At 36.1% G+C, this 22462-nt stretch overlaps 1 protein-coding gene across 1 annotated transcript; it reads left to right on the top strand.

Annotated features, from left to right (window-relative positions):
• Positions 1-8629: 8629 nt before the first annotated feature.
• LOC129259100 (NLR family CARD domain-containing protein 4-like) lies at positions 8630-22095 on the top strand. Its single transcript, XM_054897369.2, has 10 exons — positions 8630-9194; positions 11052-11314; positions 11841-13450; positions 13894-14055; positions 14790-14957; positions 15930-16112; positions 16608-16769; positions 17031-17413; positions 18542-18626; positions 19357-22095. The coding sequence occupies exons 1-10, from the start codon at positions 9184-9186 to the stop codon at positions 19369-19371; spliced, it is 3042 nt and encodes a 1013-aa protein (XP_054753344.2). The 5' UTR covers positions 8630-9183; the 3' UTR covers positions 19372-22095.
• Positions 22096-22462: the final 367 nt, after the last annotated feature.

The raw sequence follows: 22462 nt of genomic DNA, 5'->3' as shown, positions 1-22462 counted from the left end.
AAATTTCTTCACTTTTCTACTAAAGAATAAACAATTTTTAAGTATGCAATTAAATAGCTCCAACAGTGATACTTTTCAGAAACTTTTTGAACGTAGGATACAGTACATCGTAAATAACATTGATCAATAACATTGCAAAATAGATATATGTACTTGGGTATTCATATATAGATGGAAATGTTAATTTATTCTACTTTGACAAACGTTTTGAAAGTATATATCCGCATCAATTTTAACACGAAACCACATTTTGATAATTTTGATTGAACACATAATGTGGCAAAGGTGTTTTTTTATACAATATTACGAATCTTATATAAATTGCATTAGCATCTGGCGAGTCGGCATCATAAGATTTGATCATATCACACTCAATTTGTGCGTTTTGGTCTTCGATCCGATATACTGTATTTATATTTTCATATGCTAAATCTGAAAAAGAAATGAGAAAGACATATCCATCGGGAAAAAATATACAAACTGATAATAAAATCGGGAACGTGAAAACGTGTGACCAGGTCAAAATGAATTGCATGTATACTGAATGAAATGAATTTATTTTGAATTAATATAGCTAGTTCACGAAATAATCCCAGGAACATGCACCCTGCAATATTTTAAAACTGAATGTTCTGTAACGTTCTGCAATATAAATTGAAATTTTTGCGCATAATATCAACTTACTAGTACTTCCAATCTATGAGGACACACTTTGGTTGATGTTGGCAATTCATTTTATTTTTCTTTCCTTCTTTTTTTTCTTCAGAGAGCCTCAATTGGCCTCAGCTATAATCACCTTTGTCTTTTCCATTGCGAATTCATGGCAGATCTCGTAGTAAATACACCCCCTCCCTCCCCCTAAAAAATTTAATAAAATAAAAATACTGTTAACGAGTTATTGGTTTTGTAATAGTAATTTGTAAGGTATCATCATCATCGTCACATCACATCACACCATCATCATTATCATCACATTACCGTTATCCATCATTATCACACATCATCGTTATCATCACCACATCATCATCACTCATCATCAACAAAGGGGATATAGGCCTATTTTCATGATTTATATTTATATCTCGGCAGTGACTGAGCTAAGGCATGTATGACTTTTTAATAGGAGGTGACAAAAACACAGGTATGGAATAAAGAGATAAAATAAAATGAAATAATTTTTTTTCAAAAGTATGTAAAATGAAATTCTAAACTATTCTCAGCCCCCCCTCCCCCCTCCCCGCGACATTGTTGCCATTGTTGATGATTTTCGCAGATTCCATGTTCTGCAATGAAAAAATAGTTCCAGTGATTTAATTGATTAATATTGAAAAGTTCGTTGACCTTCACGTCATTCAATAACATTGTCTCATCATGCGCGTCTTTGATGTTTCCCGACGTTTCCGAACTAGTTTCCGAAAATGGGTCACGCATGCGCGCCGGCTTTGGATGCGCGTACCGACAAATTCTTTCTCCAAACAATAACATTGGCAGGTCAACAAACTTTTTCTTCTTTTGACAGTCAAATTTGTATGGCATCGGTCATTACGGTACAAACTTGCCTTTATGCCAGGGGCCGTGGAACGGTAATCAAAGGGGGGGGGGCTGACCATGCAAAAAATCACAATCATATGGTCATTTTTACGTTTTAGTTCACAGTTTTGGAAAAATGGTGGGGGCTGAAACACCCCAGCCCCCCCCCCCCCCCCCCGCTTCCGCAGCCCCTGTATACCGACTGATAGGATTATAGAAACTGAAAAGGTGCACTAGAAAGTAATATTGAGATTTTCACATCTTTTGTTCCATAATAATGTGTATTTTCAATGCAATTCAATTCAGGTTTATTGCAAGAAAACATGATTGGCAGTATTTAAACACGAATCTTCTTTTTATGCTATCGTTGTTTATTTTTCCTATTCCATTCTTATAATTCAGTCTTCCGAATGATTGGAGTTTACTACTCCGTCATTTGATCCATTTTTTTATAATGATAAAGATTGACACAAATTATTTTTCTTTCAAATTTCGAACTCATAGTTCATATTTAATTATGGATTTGAATTGAACCAATCTTTTTTCTGCAGCATTTGAAAACTATTAAAATCCCAAGCGTTTTATATTAAAACAATAATGCTGCTATATTCTTTTTAAATAAAAAAAATATCTTTTTGCAATATAAATAATACTTGAACTTACGGAAATTCATTGTTTTCCGACTTGGGAAAATGTATATCGATGTATTTATCATGGTTGTATTATGGATGTTTGTAGGTGACATTGATTACTATCTGATGTAATTAAAGGTCAAGTCCACCCCAGAAAGGTGTTGAATGGAATAAATAGAGAAAAATCAAACTAGCATAACGCTGAAAATTTCATCAAAATCGGATGTAAAATAAGAAAGCTATGGTATTTTAAAGTTTCGCTTATTTTTCACAAAACAGTGATATGCACAACTCCAATGAACTCAGTGACATGCAAATAAGTCAGTCGATGATGTCCATCGCTCACTATTTCTTTTGTTTTTTACTGTTTGAATTATACAATATTTCATTTTTTTTACAAATTTGACAATACGGACCAACTTGACTGAACCATATAATATTAAACAATGCTAATTCCACGCGTGTTCAGGGAGGAATTCATCGTTGTTTCACTTGACAATGAGGAGAAAATCAGAATATTTCATATTTCATATAATAAAATACAAAAGAAATAGTGAGTGGATGACGTCATCAGTTTCCTCATTTGCATACCGACCAGGATGTGCATATAACTGTTTAGTGAAATTAAGCGAAACTTTAAAATGTCACAACTTTCTTATTTTACATCCAATTGTGATGAAATTTTCAGTGTTATGCTTGTTGGATTTTTCCCTTTTTATACAATTCAACTTTTTGTTGGGGTGGACTTGTCCTTTTATACAGCGTTTAGCTTGCGACACATGTTATTCTTAATTATACCATTTCTTTAATTGAATTGTTGTCCCTAGCGCCCCCCCCCCCCCTCCCTCTATCTCTCACCCCATCTCTCCCAATCTTCTCTCTCTTTTCTCTCTCTCTCTCTCTCTCTCTCTCTCTTTCTTCCCTCAATCTTTCTCGTTCTCTATCATTTCTCTTTTTCTTTCCATCTTTAAATTGATTTATTTTTCTCGTTGTCGTTATTTCTTTTTAAACCCAATTAATAATTTATATACCTCCTGGGCCATGAGGAGTGGGGATTCCAGGGAATCCCATCCACGCCGAAACGTAGACAAATTTTTTTCTTTATAGATTATCTTGGAAGAAAGTTATGGAAATATTTTAAAGTAATATTCCTTCCCCATCGCTCTCAACTCTCAGAATTTGTTTTAAAGAGTATTTTTTGGTGGGGAGCCCAGCCTTTAAAAGGCAATGCTGGTCCCCCATATTCAGATTCTTCTAAATATTTGAATGCTATGTTACGTATTATTAATGAGAATATAAATGCATGAATAATTGAATGAATGGATGAGAGAAAATATGACTCTTTTTAGGTAATATTTCATTGAGGAAAAAATCAAATAAAAAGTGGAAAGGAAAAGGATACATTCCTTCCCCCAAAAAACAAATCAAAGCACCATGACGCCGCTCCTGATTTAGTAGTAAGGAGCGAGTGAAACAATGATATGTACAAAGATCTGAAAATCGATAAATGATAATCGATATTCTGCATTTTTTCATGTACATTTTGCTCGTGGTTTTCATCATTTTGTATTCTTGTAGAATTGATCGATTCATTCTCGGTTCCACAATATAAATCTGAAATATTAAATTTCTTGTTTTTCGTGATTCGCTATGTAGGCCTGCATAGTCTAACAAAGTATATATTTTTTTGCAGTTTAAAGGACAAGTCCACCCCAACAAAAAGTTGATTTGAATAAAAAGAGAAAAATCCAACAAACATAACACTGAAAATTTCATCAAAATCGGATGTAAAATAAGAAAGTTATGACATTTTAAAGTTTTGCTTGATTTCACAAAATAGTTATATGCACATCCTGTTTGGTATGCAAATGAGGAGACTGATGAAGTCATCCACTCACTATTTCTTTTGTATTTTATTATATAAAATAGGGAATATTCATTTTTCTCCTCCTTGCCAAGTGAAACAACGATTAATTCCTCCCTGAACATGTGGAATGAGCATTGTTTAATACTATATGATTCAGTCAAGTTGGTCCTTTTTTGTCAAATCTGTAAAAAATGAAATATTGTATAATTCAAACAGTAAAAAACAAAAGAAATAGTGAGTGAGGGACATCACCAACTTTCTCATTTGAGTTGTGCATATCACTGTTTTGTGAAAAATAAGCAAAACTTTAAAGTGTCATAACTTTCTTATTTTACATCCGATTTTGATGACATTTTCAGCGTTTTGCTAGTTTGATTTTTCTCTATTTATTCAAATCAACTTTTTCCTGGGGTGGACTTGACCTTTAAGATTGTTTCAGTTTCAGTTTTTTCTCATTTCTAACAGAACAGTATACAAAATCCATAAAAATACAATTATAATAAACAATTGAAATAAGAACAAACTTGTAACAAAATACATATATATCTGAATTATACATTTGAAACCTGGATGGATAATGAAGAGTGGTGACGAGTTCTTTGGATATCAACAATTATAACAATAAAAGTAATATCGAGATAGTAATAATGTTAATGATATTGATAATCATAAATGCTAAAAATAATATAATAATAATAGTAAATTCAATAAAAATCGTAGTAATAATAGTATTAATAACAATGATAATAGTAATAATATTGATAATAAAAGAAGAGACATGCAGTCTTATTACAACAAATAAAGCTAGGTTTTATACGGAGTATTCTCTTGAAGGCTGCGAGTGAAGGGGAATTTTTCTTTTCAATATTCAAAAATTTAGGACCTTCAAAAAGGAATGTATTTTTGTGCGGAAAATGTTCTGAGAAAGGATTGTTATTACTTCAATTCTATTTTTGTTTCATTTTTAGTTTATCGACATTAAAATTGGTTTTACCATCTCTCGTGACGGTGGAATGATATAAATTTTGAACTGTCGGGTATTATTAATATTAATCTAGACTTCACGAGGATTTTAGTCCATATTTCATTTTTATTAAATGCTATCGCTATTGAAATTGGTTCGCATTATCGTCTCAAAAGACATTTAGTTGGTTATTTAGTTATACTTATATGATTTAGATAAATGATGTCATGTCTGATTATATATCATGTTGAATCTTCTGACGTTATATTGTTTTGTATTATGTTTACTTGTGAAAATATTTAAATAAAGTCAAATTATTCAAAGTTCTGCTCCAGGAGTTAAACAGCAGGACTGGCTCCTCGTTTGATGAGTATATATAGACAACGTTTTGGGTAAAAATGTTCTAATAATTTGTTATGGTTATGAAAATGAGATGATTAAGATTTCAAATAGCAAAATAAGGAAAATGAAAATGCAGACGAGACATCAGTGTGTATCGCATACAAGGTAACATGCAGTCAAATATTTCATCGAAATAGTGCAACATTAAAGAAAACCGCATTAAATTCATAGTTTTTATTCCGATTTCAATTATTTTTTTGGGTATTTTGCCTGCATCCTAACTATAAAAATTACAAGCCGAGGAACTCCAATGATTTTTGAAATGCTTAGAACACTCACCAATATGATCTGGAATTAAATAAATAATCTATTGACAATATCTGTGGTAGTTATCAATTAATGATCGCTTTTTAATAAGAAAATAACATCATTATTGTCAATAACCATCATTGGCGGCGGAAGCCAACAAAAATTTTTTTTGGGGGGGACCACGAAAATATATTTTGACAAGCAACTCCAAAAAAAGTTTATGTTATCAAGCAAAATTTTAGGGGGACCACGAAAATTTTTTGACAAGCAAAAAAAAAGGTTATCAACTAAGAATTTAGGGGGGGGGGTCGTCCCCCCACCTCAAATTTAGGGGGGACCTGTCCCTCCCCCGCTGATAACCATATCCATAGCTGGATGCAAAGCAGTTCCTGGTGATAAGGACCACGTCCCACGTTGATTTTTTTCTGTTTCCGTAATGTCATCAGGTTATGTTCAAATGATTATTGTCTGTATATACAAACATGACAAATGTACCAATCTACCAATTGTCTGTATACATTTCCCCTTTTGTCTTAACATTTCAAATAACATGTGACATCACTTTTATTGATATAGACCCATTAATCTTGTTTTCTAATATGGTTTTCATCCCCCTGCCACAATTTGTAATTCTATCAGTTATTTTTGTATGTTTTTTATATGCATTATAATTACTGTGATTCATGTATTGATATTATCAATAAATGCAGAAACACCTGCTAAAAATATGTTCTCCTGCAAGATAATTGATTTGAATTTATTTCATCCATTTTCAATATATACATTAGGTGAAATTAGATGAAATCTGCATATCATTACATTCTCATCATTTCGTAAAAATATTTAACATTTATACGGATATTTTGGCCGAAACAATAGCCTTCTGTGTTAACAATGAAATTGGTACAGCGTGCATGGCATGGGAAGCACCAAACGCGTTATTTTTTCATTCTTCCCAGTTTCATATTTAAAAGCATTTTTCGGCCTAATAATAGTTGAATTAATCTAGTTCTTATAAAAATCCAGACAAACGTTATTATCATTATTTTTTAACTGCTAACGCATGCACAGGTATGCACAGGTATGCCTGGTAAATCGAAGCAGACAAAGTTACAGACGCCCTCTAGCGAGGGCTCAAACTTTAATAAAGAAGTTTCTGTTGTGAGATGGCGCTCTTAAATTATGGAGAGTAGTGTTCCTAGATCCAGGAACACTAATGGGAAGTCGCTATTTTTTAACAAAAACTCACATCACGTATCTGTACGGGTTTTTTGTATAATTATGAATACATTAAAACGCAAATACGTTTACAATCATGGCGGTGATAACTTTGATGTTAGTGAGGAGAAGGATAATGAGTACCGGTTAAAGTGAATAAGTCGAGAAATAATAACAAAACAAAAAAAACCCAGAAATTTTCATCAAAGTCGGATTTAAAATAAACCTCACATGACTGTTAAATTGTGCATTACACATTTCATGTTCAAAGGAGAGACGATAATGTCATAAATATGTACTCACTTTATGTTTTGTAGTTTATGTTAGGAAATATCATATTTTTCATTTTATAGATGTGATAATAAAAAAGCTCTTGATTGAGTCGTACTAAGTTAAAAAAAAAAAAGAATCACGCATGATAATGATGTGATTATAAGTACGGTATAAGAGCTCAAAATGGGAATTTTTGTCATTTCAGTCACATGTCATGGGTCTTGCAGCTCCGTAGCGCTAACGGTTTTGTGGAATTAAGAACTTAAATGTGTCTTTGGTTTTATTATTTGACATTAAATTTTAATGAAATTTTTAGCATTCCGCATGTTTTAATTCTCAATTTAGTCAATTCATATTTTAAGGATGGACCATGTACACCTCCACCGTCGTATAGATTGGAGCAAGATGGAGACTTGTCCCTAGAAATTTTTACGACCAAGGCAATGAATACTTAAGAAATTGAAAGGGGGTGGGCAATGTAATATAATTTTCTAACCATTGTATCAAAATCTATTGCCAAATTATATATTCAATATTTAATGGTCAACATTTTGCGTGCTCTTGTTTTTGAAACAGAAAATGAGCACCATACGCTAAGCTGTGCCCCCTTTTTATGCCATTGTATATCTCCATTGTATAATGTGTTGGTGGTGCATTGTTCTGAAAGCTAATAAAGCATGACTGAAGGCTTAATCCAACCCCCCCCCCCCCCCCGCCAGACTTGGTAATGAGGACAAATGCCTTCAATAAGTTGCTAGTGATTCCGTGCCACCGGATTGCTCTACCAACTGAACTACGACGCGCCTCAGCCGTGAGGGAGTAATAATTTGATATGCACATGATTCTTCATAATTTCATCGCATTTTGTAAGTCTATATAGGTTCCAATTTTGAATAAACATATTTAGAAACTCAACGTGCTCATGCACTATCCCATTTCGGATACAGAATGTCATTTGACTGAGCCTCGTTATCATTATTATTATTCAACAGCCGCCAATGAAACCTGTATGTTGTGCTAAAAGTAATATCGAAAGAAAAATAAAGATCGATTGTGACCTGGAAAGGGATATCATTTTGCCAAAATTTCATATTTGTTGAATGTCACAAAAGTTTTAGCTTGGACATCTCATCTTCCCCCAATGCTGAGATTCTGCTCATCCGAATGTTTTGTTCAATGTCCCGCCATCGACAGCAAGTAACTCGTGGTGGTCGCCTATCAAGTTAGATAATTGACCTTCACTTCCCAAAATATTTCCTATATACTCTTGTAAATTTGTGAAGAACTCAAATTGAACATTAACCCTAACTGCTGTAATAGCAGCATCAATTTTGACGACGACAATATCAGCAGCAACAACAAATGTGATTAGAGGTTTATTCTAGAGATCTTACTTCGAACTCTGCCTGCTAAAAAGGTATATTGATACCATAAACAAAATCTTGCTTAGTTGGGGATTCCCCACTCTTATGACGTCAGCGCATGCCCACATGCGAATTTAGCGCGCGGATGATTTGTTTTGTGTTTCTATCCTTACTTCAGTTCATATAACTGTACTGTCAATATATACAGTGCTGGTATAATACGCATGAGACTGCAGCGCACATGCTTGTGACTTGTCTTTTTTTATCTTCGACGTAGTTTTCTAGGAGCTGGTTTTGCATCTAACTTTAGTACTTAGTATCTAGAACATGTAGAAAGTCGATTCTAAAGGCTGGTTAGATTAAGCCTAAGTTTTGGTCTTCGTTTTATTACGGTTTAGTTAAAATCGTACCGTGTGTCAACACAACAAATCAGACTGAGACTCTGACTCAGAGAACTAACTTGCGCTAGTCTTTGTTGAGCTGCCTTGGCCGACCACGCCCAGGCCAGGCCAGGCCCAGTCCAGCCGGGCGGACAGATGCCGACGAGAAGTAATCCATGTGTCTCTTAATACATGCTACAGGCGTGTCTCATCTTCTCAAGAGTCAAGTTCTCTTTCTCTGATTTTAGAGGGTGGGAGATCGAGATTCAGAGAGCATCCCTGGCGCTGGCCCCACCATCAGACCATGACCATGGGGTAAGTAATTTCTCAAAAAAGTCCAGATCGATCGAGTCTCCCGGCCCAGGCAGCAATGCAATTGCAATGCAGACACTGTATGAGACAGCCGTAGACAGCTGGCAAGCCGTCTGATTAGAGGAGTTTGTTAACATTTTTTTTTTTTTTTAAATTTCTCCTCGTACACAGACGGCTCGCTATGCAGCCACCATTACGGGTTAACAATGCAAAATCCCCCCGACGGGGCTCATCGATTTTTGTCTTAATATCATAAAAATATATAAAAAGAACTGTACCAAAATAAAGATTATTATTCTGTTTTGGCCTGAAATGCACAAAAACAGGGGGAGAATAAACTTAGAAGGGGGAAAACAGTGACTTCGGCTGTCGCGCAAGTTCACTTCCCAGTTTTATCCGAACTTAATACATAAACATATATGGCCATTGAGTCCCTGTACAGATCGAGCTAGAACTTTGGTCTCTGTATTTGGTGAGTGGAGCCAACAGAGTTCCTAACATACCTTATTGTGGGCGTAAAGTTTTACCTTTAAAACTTGTTTGCCCCTCTTCTATTGAAGTCAGTATAGTGGAAAATAAACTGGTACTGGTTATATGGCGATGTGGGTTTCAGCAGGTAAAGGTATTAATGAGAGCTTAGGCAAGTAAAAGATTGGTCAGGGTTAAACTTTTCCTTTTTGAGCTCCCAAGTTTTCTCTAGATTTGACTTGAAAAAGTTTATGGAAGTGCTCTTCACTACTTGATTTGGCAAGTTATTCCACTCAGATACTACTGGATGTGAGAAAGAATTTTTTAACTTTTCGAGTATTTGCTCTGGGTTTCTCTATCTTATATATATATATGTCCTCTAGTTCTGGAGTCTTCATTGAAATTGAAGAATTTTGAAGTCTCAAGATCGTCGGTCCCTTGAATTATTCGGAACACTTGGATAAGATCTGCTCTGTGATGTCGGTAGGATAATGAAGGTAACTTTAACTTCAGCGGAACAACCAACATAACAGAGACCGAAGCTTTTGGTGTAAGACAGCCCTAGACCAAAAGCTTCAGTCTCTGTACTTTGGTTGTTCTGCTGAACTGCGTTGGCTCCACTCACCAATACATATGATAGTAAAATGTCAGAAATTGTTAAATAAATCCCCAGAAACGACGGTTATTCATGTCTAAGACAGCCCGAGACTGCCAATCCTTGGGGGGGGGGGCGAGTATTTGACCACAAAAGTGATAGATAAGTGCCGCGGGTGAGATAAAAAATGGGGGCTTTGGAACAGGCTTCGGAACTGCAAATGTTTGTGAAAATTTATGGGGGTCCTTGGATTGGAACGATTTGCCTGCATGTGAGTGCGTATGCATGTGCATGAAGACAGGAATAGCCATCGTTTCTGGGGATTTATTTAACCATTTCTGACAGTTTACTATCATCTCCATTGGTGAGTGTTGCCAACACAGTTCAGCGGAATTAACAACCAAATTACAGAGACTGAAGCTTTTGGTCTAACATGCATGCAGCTATAGCTCGGCGGCACAGGCACCAGGTGCGAGCGCGCTGCTGGCCACTTGTCACCAAGTGCAATGTTGAAAGCTACTGAAATCCTTCAACCTGATTGGCTGATAGAAAATTTGTTATAGAATCTGTTCATTTCTTACTATAGCAAGTCTTAATGAAACAGGTGGGTGTTTCATAAATCTGTAAGTTAAGAGCGACTTGAAGAACGACTAGTGAACCTCTCGTATACGTGCTTAACATTTACCACAAGAAAGAATTGCCAGTCGTTCTTAAAGTCACTCTTAACTTACGAACAGCTTGTATGAGATGATCCCCAGCCCCGGCCTGATCGACTAAAAAACTGTTCTTTCTTTCAGGCTACCTCTTGTTTCTCACTTGGAACTCAAAGCCCTTGCCGAAGAAGTGTCCCATGAATACTACACAAATCTAGGGCTTAACCTGGGTCTGTATGACCCAAAGTTGAGGAATATTCTGAGAGACAATGGTTCTCAAGAAAGAGCCACTTATGACATGTTATGCTGCTGGTTGGGCGAAACGAGAGAATGCGAGAGAAGACCAAGACTGGTGGAGGCTCTCGATGGTAGTCGTCTCAGACATCTTGCGGATAAAATAGAGCAAGGTAATCTAAAAGAAAAATAACTTGCATGTAATGTTATCAATAAAATAGAGCAAGTTACTTAGTAATCTAAAATGAAAGCACTGGTGTGTAATGTTTAAATGTTATCAGGATCATTTTTTCTCAATGCATTCTATGATACAATCATCCCTTCTGCTGACTTACCTACACTCACTGATGTTGTTGATAAAACACATCTAGAGATGGAGATCAAGGTCAAGAGAGGGGGGGGGGTTGGTGGGGGAGGCAAGGGAGAACCCACCCACACTCTTGAGAAAACTCTTCATTTAATGTGTTTGTTTGAATTGAAGAGTTTTTTATAATGATTTTTTTGTGTGATTAATTATGTGAGTGATTTTGATGATTAGATTTTGTAGTTGGTGAACCATATGTTCTTGGCTTGGTCCTGTAATTGGATGCCAAATTTCCACAAGCAGTTGTCTCATTGATACACACACTAAATGTACATTCTTATCAATTTGATGCAATGACAATTCTTGTACTATTGATGTGATCTTATCTGCCATAGGTGCCTACTGCCCAAGGATTTTGAACAATGACATACGGCAAGATGCAACCGACGAGCAGATTGACCAGTGCAAGAAGGACCTCATGGAAGAATATGCCATTGCATGGTGCCAAGTGCAGACGAAACCGCTGGATCCAGATACCTTGCTAGCACTAAATCTCATCTACACCAACTTGGTGTTACTTGGTGAAGACCCCAAATCCAAATCAAAGCCATTGAACTATGAAGACATCCTAAGCAACAAGATTAATGATGTCTTCCTGCGCCGTGTGCTGGTGCAAGGGGAGGCTGGGGTTGGTAAAACAACCTTCCTATCTAAAATCATCAATGATTGGATTGAAGGGACCCACTTTAAGGAGTTCAAGCTGGTCTTGCCGGTTCGCCTCAGGGAAGTGAAGGATGGGAAGACTGTCGGGGAGATAATAAAGCAGAATTATTTGCCTGATAATGAGGTTACTGCCATGCAACTGGATAACTACATCAAGAAGAATCAAGAGAAGGTATTGATTCTCCTAGACGGCTATGATGAGCTTGCTGAGCTCTCTGCCAGTTCTATTCTGAAGATCCTTAAGTGTCTGGAGTACAAGAAGTGCTCCGTCATCATCACCTCCAGACCTTGGAAAGCAAACCAAATACGGCACGACATCGAACTGCGGAAGCGCTATGCCTTCGTGGAAATCAAAGGCTTCACAAGAGAGAATGTAAACAAGTTTGTCTCCCGGTTCTTTAACAATGTTGGCAAAGCCCCAGAGTCTGCCGAAAGCCTTGTCAAGTTCATGGAGAAGGGCAGCCTGATTGCTGAGAATATGTCACCCTATCCCATCTTCTGTGCCATGTTGTGTCATCTGTGGGAAGAGGAAGACCGGCGGGAGGCAGTTCAAAAGTTAAAAACTTTCTCCCAACTCTTCCAGGAGATCATTCAATTCTTGAAAGACCGCTACTTTGCCAAGCGCTGCAAGAATTTAAGTCTACGCTCCTGTCAGGAAAAAAAAATGGATTTAAAGAGGGATCTTGAGAAGAATTTCCTCCAGCTAGCAGAAGTGGCATTCAGGGGACTTATGAAGAATGATATGGTGTTTCCTGAAGATACATTCAGTCAGCAAGTTCTTCGATGTGGATATGATGTTGGCCTCCTTTCGAATGATAGAAAGTGCCTTGGTAAATCAGAGAGGAAGAGGCCATGTTTGATGGGGAATGTGTTCTTTCCCCATAAACTGTTTCAAGAATTCCTAGCGGGTCTGCACCTGGCAGAGCAAGAAAAGACAAATCCCCTAGAGTACAAGGATCTGCTCAATACAATCCTCAGCAAGAATAGGGATGAGATGAAATTCCTGCTATTCTTTGCTGCTGCCCAGGAGGAGAAGGTAGCCCTTGATATCACATCAGGCCTGGTCAACAAACTTGAACAGTCATCTGTGCGATCTACTGTATGTGTGGATAAAACACCTCACAAGCTAATAGTCGATGTGGTCTTTGAGAGTTTTAGTGAAGATGTTGCCAAGGTTGTGGAGACTAGGTTCCCATCTCTCTCACGGGTTAAAGAACTCAAGGTTGATGATGCCATGTCTGCTCACACCGTTGCAGGGTACTTTTTCACATTTCAAAATCTTGTAAGTGTTCTTTTCATTACTTTATTTTGCGCAAGACACCATAGAGTAGACCAACTGCTTGTTCTTACTTGAATCCTAATTGTGGCCACCAAAGGTAATGTTAGTACACAAGTAGTGATAACCAGGTGTCCAAACCACGGTGGAATGGGGGGGGGGGGTGGCTAATCATTTCATCCTGAAGAAAGTGAAAAGGGTAGATAAATATTTTCCAGAGTATCTTTGTGCCTATAATAAGGAGTGCTCGTGATCAAGTAGAATTTCTTATCCTAGCCATCAATCAAGTTGTTTGCGATGGAATATGTATAAAGTTCACACAAAGAAATAAGTTCAGGAGATGTGATTCTGTGCAGGAAGATGTCATACATGTAGATGACGAGTCCAGATGATCGGTCCGGTATTTAAGTTATCCATATTCACCACTTAATCTTTTTTTTTTTTTGCAGAGAAGTGCTGTTTTCTTGGAACGACAATATGGCTACAATCTTTCCAGCGACCTTGCAGACAAAGTATGTACACTCAACAGTCTTCAGAAAGTTCACCTTGACAAAGCATCATTCCATGAAGTCTTTTATGAGATCTTTGCAGCGGAGGCGAAAAACTCTCGGGTAAGCAACAGGAAATTGAGAGAGTTGTTGATAATTAGATCACTATTGACATACTGTTATCTCTCTTGTACATTTTCCAGAGATTACTACTCTCTCAAATGTTCCTGAGGTTTTTTTAGGAATGAAGTTATAGTTTGTACAGCCATCCCTGTCTCTTGTTTTATCCCAACTCCTTACATTTATTATCTCTCATTTTATTTAGTGAGTGGCTCACTTTTACTGTACTATCATTGAGACCTCTTGGTCTTCTTATCAGGCCACAGATTTGTCATTCCTAATTATTATCATCCTCCTCGTCATTGATGATTGTCGTTATTGTCATAATCACCGTCATGGTATTCATTGGTGACGCGACATATAATACTGCAACATTTTGGTTCAGAAAAATCTAGGGATAGGATTAAGGTTTCTTAAGTTATGAAGGTTATGTTTTATGGTTTGCTTAAATGTGCAGATTTTCCATTGGAGCAATTGTCGCCAGAGCAAATGTCATGGAACCTATTCATCATTATCATCATCAGTCATATTTATCGTTCTCACAATCATTCATCATCACCACCATCATCATCATCATCATCACCATCGTTATGATTATCATCATCTTCACAATCGTTTATCATCATCATTATCACCATCATCATTATCATCATCATCATCATCGTCGTCATCATTATCGTCATCATCTTTATCATTCTGATGTCTGGTTATATCCACTTCTTTTTCCCCCAATTCAGGTAAAGTCTTTCACTCTCAAAGGCATTCCCATAAAGTGTCCATCATCGTCATGCCATCTAGCCAAGGGTTTGTGTGACATGCCCCTCTTGGAATCCTTGATGCTCCACCATGTGACATTTGAAGCAGAATTCTACTCCACGTTGATGAAGCTAGCCCATCGTGCTAAGGTAGTAATACTATATTGCGTTTCATGGCTGAAAATGGAGGAAACATGAAAAGCAGGCCTTAATATTTTATTTTTTAAAGGGTCAGGTGGCTTTTTCATAGGGCACATGACATTTCTATATCACAGCACAAATGGTAAAATATGAAGAGGGGCATAACAATTAAGAGAAGTATAAAAAAAAGGGTCAATTATAAGGCAGCAATGCTAGTCATTGGAGCTTCCAATGTTATGCCTGGGATGGCCTAAGATTAATTTGATAATTGTAGGAGTGTACAGTATTTAAGAGCAAAGGCTATCCAACCTTGGTAGTAAGATGATTTGTGGGAAAAGAGAAAAATAAGACCAAACAAGTAAGCAAACAGTAAAGTTTGATAGTGATCAGACCAAGACTAGTTATCATGCTAAGGCAGATTTAATTTGAGACCAAATATAAAAATCAAACTACAAAAGTCATTGCTACCTCAGGAAGGTCCTTGGGAGCTAATCTTAATCAAATAATGGAAACTGAAAATATTCAAAAATTGATTAGATGCCAGAGTGGCAGGCCTGGGTTAATCAAATTGAAGAAATTATCTTTTTAAGTTTGGTACATGTGAATATGTAATCTTTTCATTCATGAATATCAAAATTTTGATTTTGTTAACTTTTCAGCTTGGTTGACTGACCCCCTGGCTACTGAATTATTATTTTGACAGTAGCATTTTTTTGTCAAAGTTGCATTGACAGATTTTGTGCTCACTTATCAAAGATATATTCTGTCTATAGCTTTTACAATTAGGAGTGAAAAAAAAATCTCACATTTCATTAACTTTTGTAACAAAATATTTCTAAACTTTTGGCTGAGCTCTTTTGTACTACACTGGAACAAGTCTAATATTGACTAGAGATTGTAAAAATATTATGTTTAGAACATATTTTTTAATGAATAATTCAACAAACTTAGATATGATTTTCATTATGTCTTTCATTACAGATCAAGGAGCTGAAGGAGCTTCATCTGGCTGACTTGAACCTTGAATCAGAGGCTGTCACCTCAGGAAATCTTGCTAAAGCAGTTTGCTCAATGCCAAGCCTGAAGAAACTCATCCTATCTGATTTGACTGTTCTCCATGATGAATTCTATACCAACCTTGCTGCCAAAGCTTCATCTACCCAGGTATATGATGATGGGTGATGATGATGATGACAATGACGAAGATTATGAAGATGATGATTGTGATGATGATGATGGTGACAATGGCAATAATGATGGTGATGTTGGAAATAATAGTGATGGCAATGATGATGGTGATGATGGTGATGAGGATGATGGTGATGATGATGGTGGTGATGATGATGATGGTGAGGACGATAGTGTAGATGATAGTGATGATGATGGTGATGATAATGATGATGATGGTCATGATTATGATGGTCATGATTATGATGATAGTGATTGTGGATATTGCTAGTACTGCTAGTAAAAGTAGTAGTCAAGAGTAGGTGTAAAATAATTAGTAATATTTGTGGTAATAATCATGGTGGCATTAGTAGTAGTGGTAGTAATAGTATTTGTCACAATAGGAACAGTCAGACATGTAGTAGTAGTACAGTATGTTCTTTTTTGTAATGTTATTGTTGTAATTGGTATCATATTTATCATTGATTTCAGATTGAGGTCATCAGGCTATCTGACTTGGAGCTAACAGGGAAGCCATCTCATGACCTTGCAATCTGTTTGAATACCATGCCTTGTCTTTACAGTCTGGCCGTTGTCAAGGGAACAGAACTTCATCCTAGGTTCTTTTCAATCTGTTCCACTCTTACTCAAGAGGTAATGTAGTACTCACCGTTGATAAATTTATTTGTTATATTCTCATTCCTTCTCTTTGTTTTCTTTCTTCACCTTCTGTCTATTATTCTCTTCATGAACTTAAAATTGAGGAAGACACAGTCTAACCCAATTTGTCATACAAACAGAATTTGTGTACTTTTCAAGTTCTTCAAAATTCAAAACAAAATATGTCAGACAAATTCGCAATATTGTCAAAACCGATCTCATCACAAAGTAACCAACCAAATATTTTAATTTCAGAATGGCCAGGATGAAAACCAGTCGAAAAGGGATCAGAATGGCTTCACCCTCACGCTTGACGACAAGACCATCAATGCCTGGTGTAAGCATAAACCTGTTCCCTTCCAACCAAGACTTGCAACCTTTGTCTACCAGTGCAGCAAAACCGTTGATGCAAAGACCTTGCAGAAGGCATCTTTGCCGGAGCTTGCAGAGCTTCAAGTACAGGCTGCGTTGCCTAACCGTGATCCTGAACTGCAGGATGTTGATGGCTTCAGCAAGGCAGTGACGTCGTCGTTCCCTGGTCTGCAGCGACTTGTCCTCACCCATATCTCCTTGGGAAACCATAGGTCCATGGTGATCATCAAACAGCTGAAGGATCATCCAAGTCTCCAGAGCATCAGGTATCCTTAACTTGGATGTCTTTTGTATTTATTTCTATAGAACTGACAGGGTTTTTGGAAAACCCTTGACAGACAATTGTCCTGGATATGTTTGTTGTTTGGTTAGGTGTCCATTGGGGACACTTGCCTTCTGGCAAGGTTGTTTCCAAAGGAGATGTGCTGTACTCGTTCAGGAGCCGTTACCGGTTGAGATTTCCTCTCTGGAATTGTTCTGTGAAAGGACTTGATGATGGTGTGTGAGACCTCTCCATGTGATAGGAAGAAAGAACTTCTTTTCCAGTCCTTAGAACTAGGAATGAGGGTGGGGAGATAGATAGTAAGATATGTGTGGTCATTTTGAAAGGGGAGAAGAATTTTTTTTGTTGTTGCATGTTCAAAATCTAAATTGCAGACCTCAAAGAAGATACAAAGGTTACAAAAAGAGAATCATTAATGAACAATTGAACAGCATAACTTACGGCTACATAGTATCCCTCAAAATGTTTAAGTAATCAAAAGATATTAGGAAAAGAAGTAGAAAATAAATTTTTTGTCTTCAGAGCATGTCTCACAAAGAATAAAATGGGACTTCTAGTCAAGCTAGCATGCCAGCATGGATGTGTGTAACAACAATGATAGATATAGATAATGGTTCATCCCCTGTGCATGACAATCAATCTGACCAATGCGCTGATGTATGCCATATATATATATATATATATATATACCTCATTTCAGAGTTTCTAGATCACTTCCTGTTCTTGCCTGTGAGATATTTCATCTCATAACATATTTCATCAGTTATCCAGGTTTCACCCCACACTTGCTGCAATCCTTGGTGATGACACATCATTTGCTCCTGCATAAATTGTAGGGTCAGGGTTGCAATAGGGTTTTATGTTAGGTTTAGAGTTAGGTTGAGGTTAGGGTGTAGTGTTAAATCCAGGGTTGAAGTTCGCGATTCTGTTAGTGTGTGGAATTCACAGCAGAGAAATTGTCGCCAGAGCAAATGTCCTGGAACCGTCCCTGGTATGTCCTCTCTCTTATTGCACAATTCAGTGGATCCTCCACCCACCCTCCTACTTTCCTCACATTCATTGATATTCATATTATGTGAACACTATTTTATTCTAATTGTCCATACCCTAGGTTCATAGAGTGCCGCACTGACAATGGGATGGATGCACTTTGCCAGCCAGGGGGGAAGATATTAGTTTCTATGGAGCATGGTATGGTAAGAACGTTAAACTATTAACTATTTAACTATTTATTAACTAGGTAGTGGTATATTGAGTTAGCCCAGGTTAGGTCTGAACTAAACAGGAGTTTTGATCCTCGCTCCTATGAAATGTGAGGTTTCACCTTCCAAATTTAATATTTGTGATTCGACGATCTGTCGAAATCAAGTATGTTTTCATGCAAGTTTTTCTCGACCATGCGTTAATCACATTTTATGCACAAGGTCTGATATGAAAGATGACAAAATGGATATTTAAGTTATGAACTTTGTTTTCTGGATAGCAGCAAAAGCAAGAAAAACTCACTTAAATTTGTAATTTGCTCGTGCAAATCGAAATTAACTAGCACCTCTTTTTATTGTTCTAACTTGAGTCATGCATGCATTATGAACATTGAGATTAGCTTCAAATGAAAGAGGGGAAACATCTCTCTTTATTGGTGTACATCTCATTTAGCAAAACTATGATTATGATAGGAAACAATTACACTGAATCACAGTGTCCTTTTTTTGGGGAAACACTGTATACTATACTAAAGAGTTTGTAAACTTTCTGTGTTTTTTTTTTCTCTTATTTTTTTTCATTCCTGTCATTGTTTATCAATTTTAGGATGAGAAAATAAATATATAAAACTGCGAATTAAGTATACAGTTATTTTATGACTTAACAACTAGATATCTTTATGTCTCTGTTTGATAGGATGTTTTCTTTTCATTTTTCATACAGCGAGAAAAGATGTAGTCTATAGGATGTCGGATACCTCGAGTATTATAGAGCTGTCTGTCATGGTTCCTGTGTTGGTGATGGACTCTACAGATTCCATTGATGTAAACAGTACTTCATGTTGATATCCTTTAATGGTTGTACTCTATGCTATGGGGTGACATGAAAAAAAGCATGAATGGGATTGAATAAACCTACAGGGATATGAATTTATGGGAGGTGTTTCACGAAAATTGTAATTGATAGCAAATTCATTTGAACACCTGAAATCAATCATATGGTACTTTTTCCTTCCCTCATTGCCTTGAATGCATAATGCATGTTGATTAGCACATTTAGATATGCTCTAAGTATTGCAATTAATTAGCAGAGTTGCAATCAATGTCTGGTCTCTGTCTATTTTCTTTAATAGGAAAGCATCCATTGATTCGCCCCAGTTCGAATTTAGCTATCAAATTCAAATTCGAAAGTCAAATTTGTGGATAAATTTCCTTTGACTCTCCTTTCCTGTCTATCCGAGGGACAATGAATGTTTTTGGTGTTGAATGTTGATGGTTTCGAATTTTTGTGCTGGTGATGAGGCCAAACAATCGCTGTCGATAGCACCCACCTCAAAGCTATTCTGCTGTGGGGATTAACATCATTAAGCTCCCACAAATATCTTTTCCTAAAAACCTAATTCCAAAGCTCAGTTTACCAACATGGGATACTCCAAAAACAATATTCAACAACTTCTTTGAAATTACCAATAGATGTTTTTGAAGGGTTATTCATCCACTATGCCTCTAGAAGAGATATCTTTAAGTCCATTGCCAATTTTTTTTTTAGAACATGAGGTTTTCCAGCAGTCAGTGCCTTATTGGAGTAGATGAAAAAGTGCCATTAACGTCAGTTCTTCCGTAATTCCGTCATAATCAGAAATTTTGTTGTTGGACCTTAAGCCGTAGGGGTTATCGCAAGAAATATTTGCAATCGTGTTGCAATTTTACAATTGATCGGTTAATTTTAGCTGTATCAAATCAGTTTAGACTCCTTGTTTCAAGAAGCAGATCACTGATCGAGTGCAAATTTGGTATGAATTGCAAGACATATGATTGATTTCCGGACCCAAAATAAACTTGCAATTGATTGCAAATTCCTTGCAATGCCCCCTTAAACAGACAATATGAGAAGTAAATATGTGTAAGGTGTTTTCAAATGCTGTGTTTGTGTTGAGATTTTGAATAAGGAATTCCAAATTGAACACTTTGGGTTCAGAAAAATTCTGCTAATCACATTTTTGCAAGCCCAAATGATAACAATCCTGACATTAGGCTGGGTGTATTAAACAGCATGTATTATTTTCGTTCAGAATTCAAAACCCAATTCATTGTTTCATCTACTATTGATATTATAATTGTTAAGTTTTAGGTCAGATGTGTGTCACCAAGCTTTACATAGTAAGCAGACCAAAGAGAAACTCCAGATGATATATTTGATAGATTTTGTTTAGAAAACGCCTGATACCAGAAGACACTGATGTAGATATTAAGCAAAACATTGTTGGGTGAATTCTTTTTTCAAATATTGAAGGGAGAAATACATGGAATTGGTATTAACAATTTTGTGGAAATAGTTTTATTGGGGAATATTGCATTTCACAGTTCTCTCCAATATTTTTAGTGTGTTTTATTTGGATAAATAACCTGAAGATAATATGGCATGAAGTGAAGAGTGTCTCAAATCCTTTTCAGAAATTTTAGCCACTTTAACAAAGAACTGTTGGAGAGAATATTTAATAAATCTGAAAGACCTGTTTCTAATGTAATGTAAATGCAAAAAATGGACGAAATTGAATTTTGTAAAATAATTTGTACTTGTTTTAAATGATGAAACTAATTTTGGGAACGTAATATCCAAGGCATCTGTCAGAAATTCTTAAAACAATTGCAGTTTTTGTTGGTTTTACTGTGTTCTTTGCATTTTAAATAAGATGATAATAATTGTTTTTAATGTCAAGTCCTTGAAGTTTGTAAATATCTTTTTGAAAACTTTTAATGAACCGTATATGCAACAGTGCAATAATATTAGAATTGTAGCGTCTTACTTGTAAAAATTTGAACAAAGACACTTCAAAAATAGCTCTAAGTGTTCATTTTCACTTTTCATCACATTAGTAAAAATGTCATGATGAAATGGAACCAAGAATTTAAACCAAAATTAAAAGGCTGTAAAAAATTGCAATTTATAATGTGTCAATATAACAAATATTACAGTCTAGCTTTGTTCATAACGTCTATTATTGGGGGCACCCCTGCATTCAACTTTACTGACCATGGTACATTAACCATGAATCATATCATAGCCCGAAACAATTGCTTGGTTGTTGTTGAATAATGTTACCATTCCATTGTTTCAGTCGATATGATAAAAATAATGCACATTGTTATGATTGGATAATGTACTTGAAGTTTATATTGGTATACATTTTGAAGATCATGTTTAAAAAGTGCAGGTACCATTCTTGAAAAGGACTCTTGATAAATTGTTCTTATAAACACCTCCATATTAAGCAAAATATTATCTTGCAATAATAATTCTTGAAGTTTACAAGCCTTCAAATACTTGTGGATAAATCAAATCTGGATTTACTTTTACCCTTGTAGGTACCATTCTTGAAAAGGACTCTTGATAAATTGCTCTTTGTTCTTATAAACACCTCCATATTAAGCAAAATATCTTGCAATGATCATGCTTAAAGTTTACAAGCCTTCATATACTTGTGGATAAATCAAATCTGGATTTACTATTACCCGTCTGACTGGTTGACTACAGTTTGTGTTACATATATTGTGCAGCTGTTCTTATTGTTTTTACTTTCTTTTCTGTTAGGGCTGATATCTTTGCATTTTTGTTCTTTAAGATGACTGTTTGTTCATATCTTCCACACCTTATTCTGGGTCTTCCAGATATTATCACCAACCATTTGCTGTGAACCAAAAGTTCTGAAAGATTTGCAGTGTCTGATTCCTCGTTTTGGCCAATATACTTCTTCAGAGTAGGCTTTTCTCTCACTGGATTGAAACCTTGCTTTTTTCTTCTGGTTTACATTTATACTGAAGTTTGCAAG

Source organism: Lytechinus pictus, chromosome 4 (genome assembly GCF_037042905.1).
Source record: "Lytechinus pictus isolate F3 Inbred chromosome 4, Lp3.0, whole genome shotgun sequence".
In the NCBI taxonomy this organism is placed as follows: Eukaryota; Metazoa; Echinodermata; class Echinoidea; order Temnopleuroida; family Toxopneustidae; genus Lytechinus; species Lytechinus pictus.
This window is presented reverse-complemented; position numbering and strand designations above follow the sequence as displayed.

Bases quoted from the DNA above. Each gene is read 5' to 3' on its own strand.
- LOC129259100 (XM_054897369.2), top strand. The intron at 11,315-11,840 runs GTAATCTAAAAG...TATCTGCCATAG, and splicing joins TGCGGATAAAATAGAGCAAG to GTGCCTACTGCCCAAGGATT. The intron at 16,113-16,607 runs GTATATGATGAT...CATTGATTTCAG, and splicing joins CCAAAGCTTCATCTACCCAG to ATTGAGGTCATCAGGCTATC.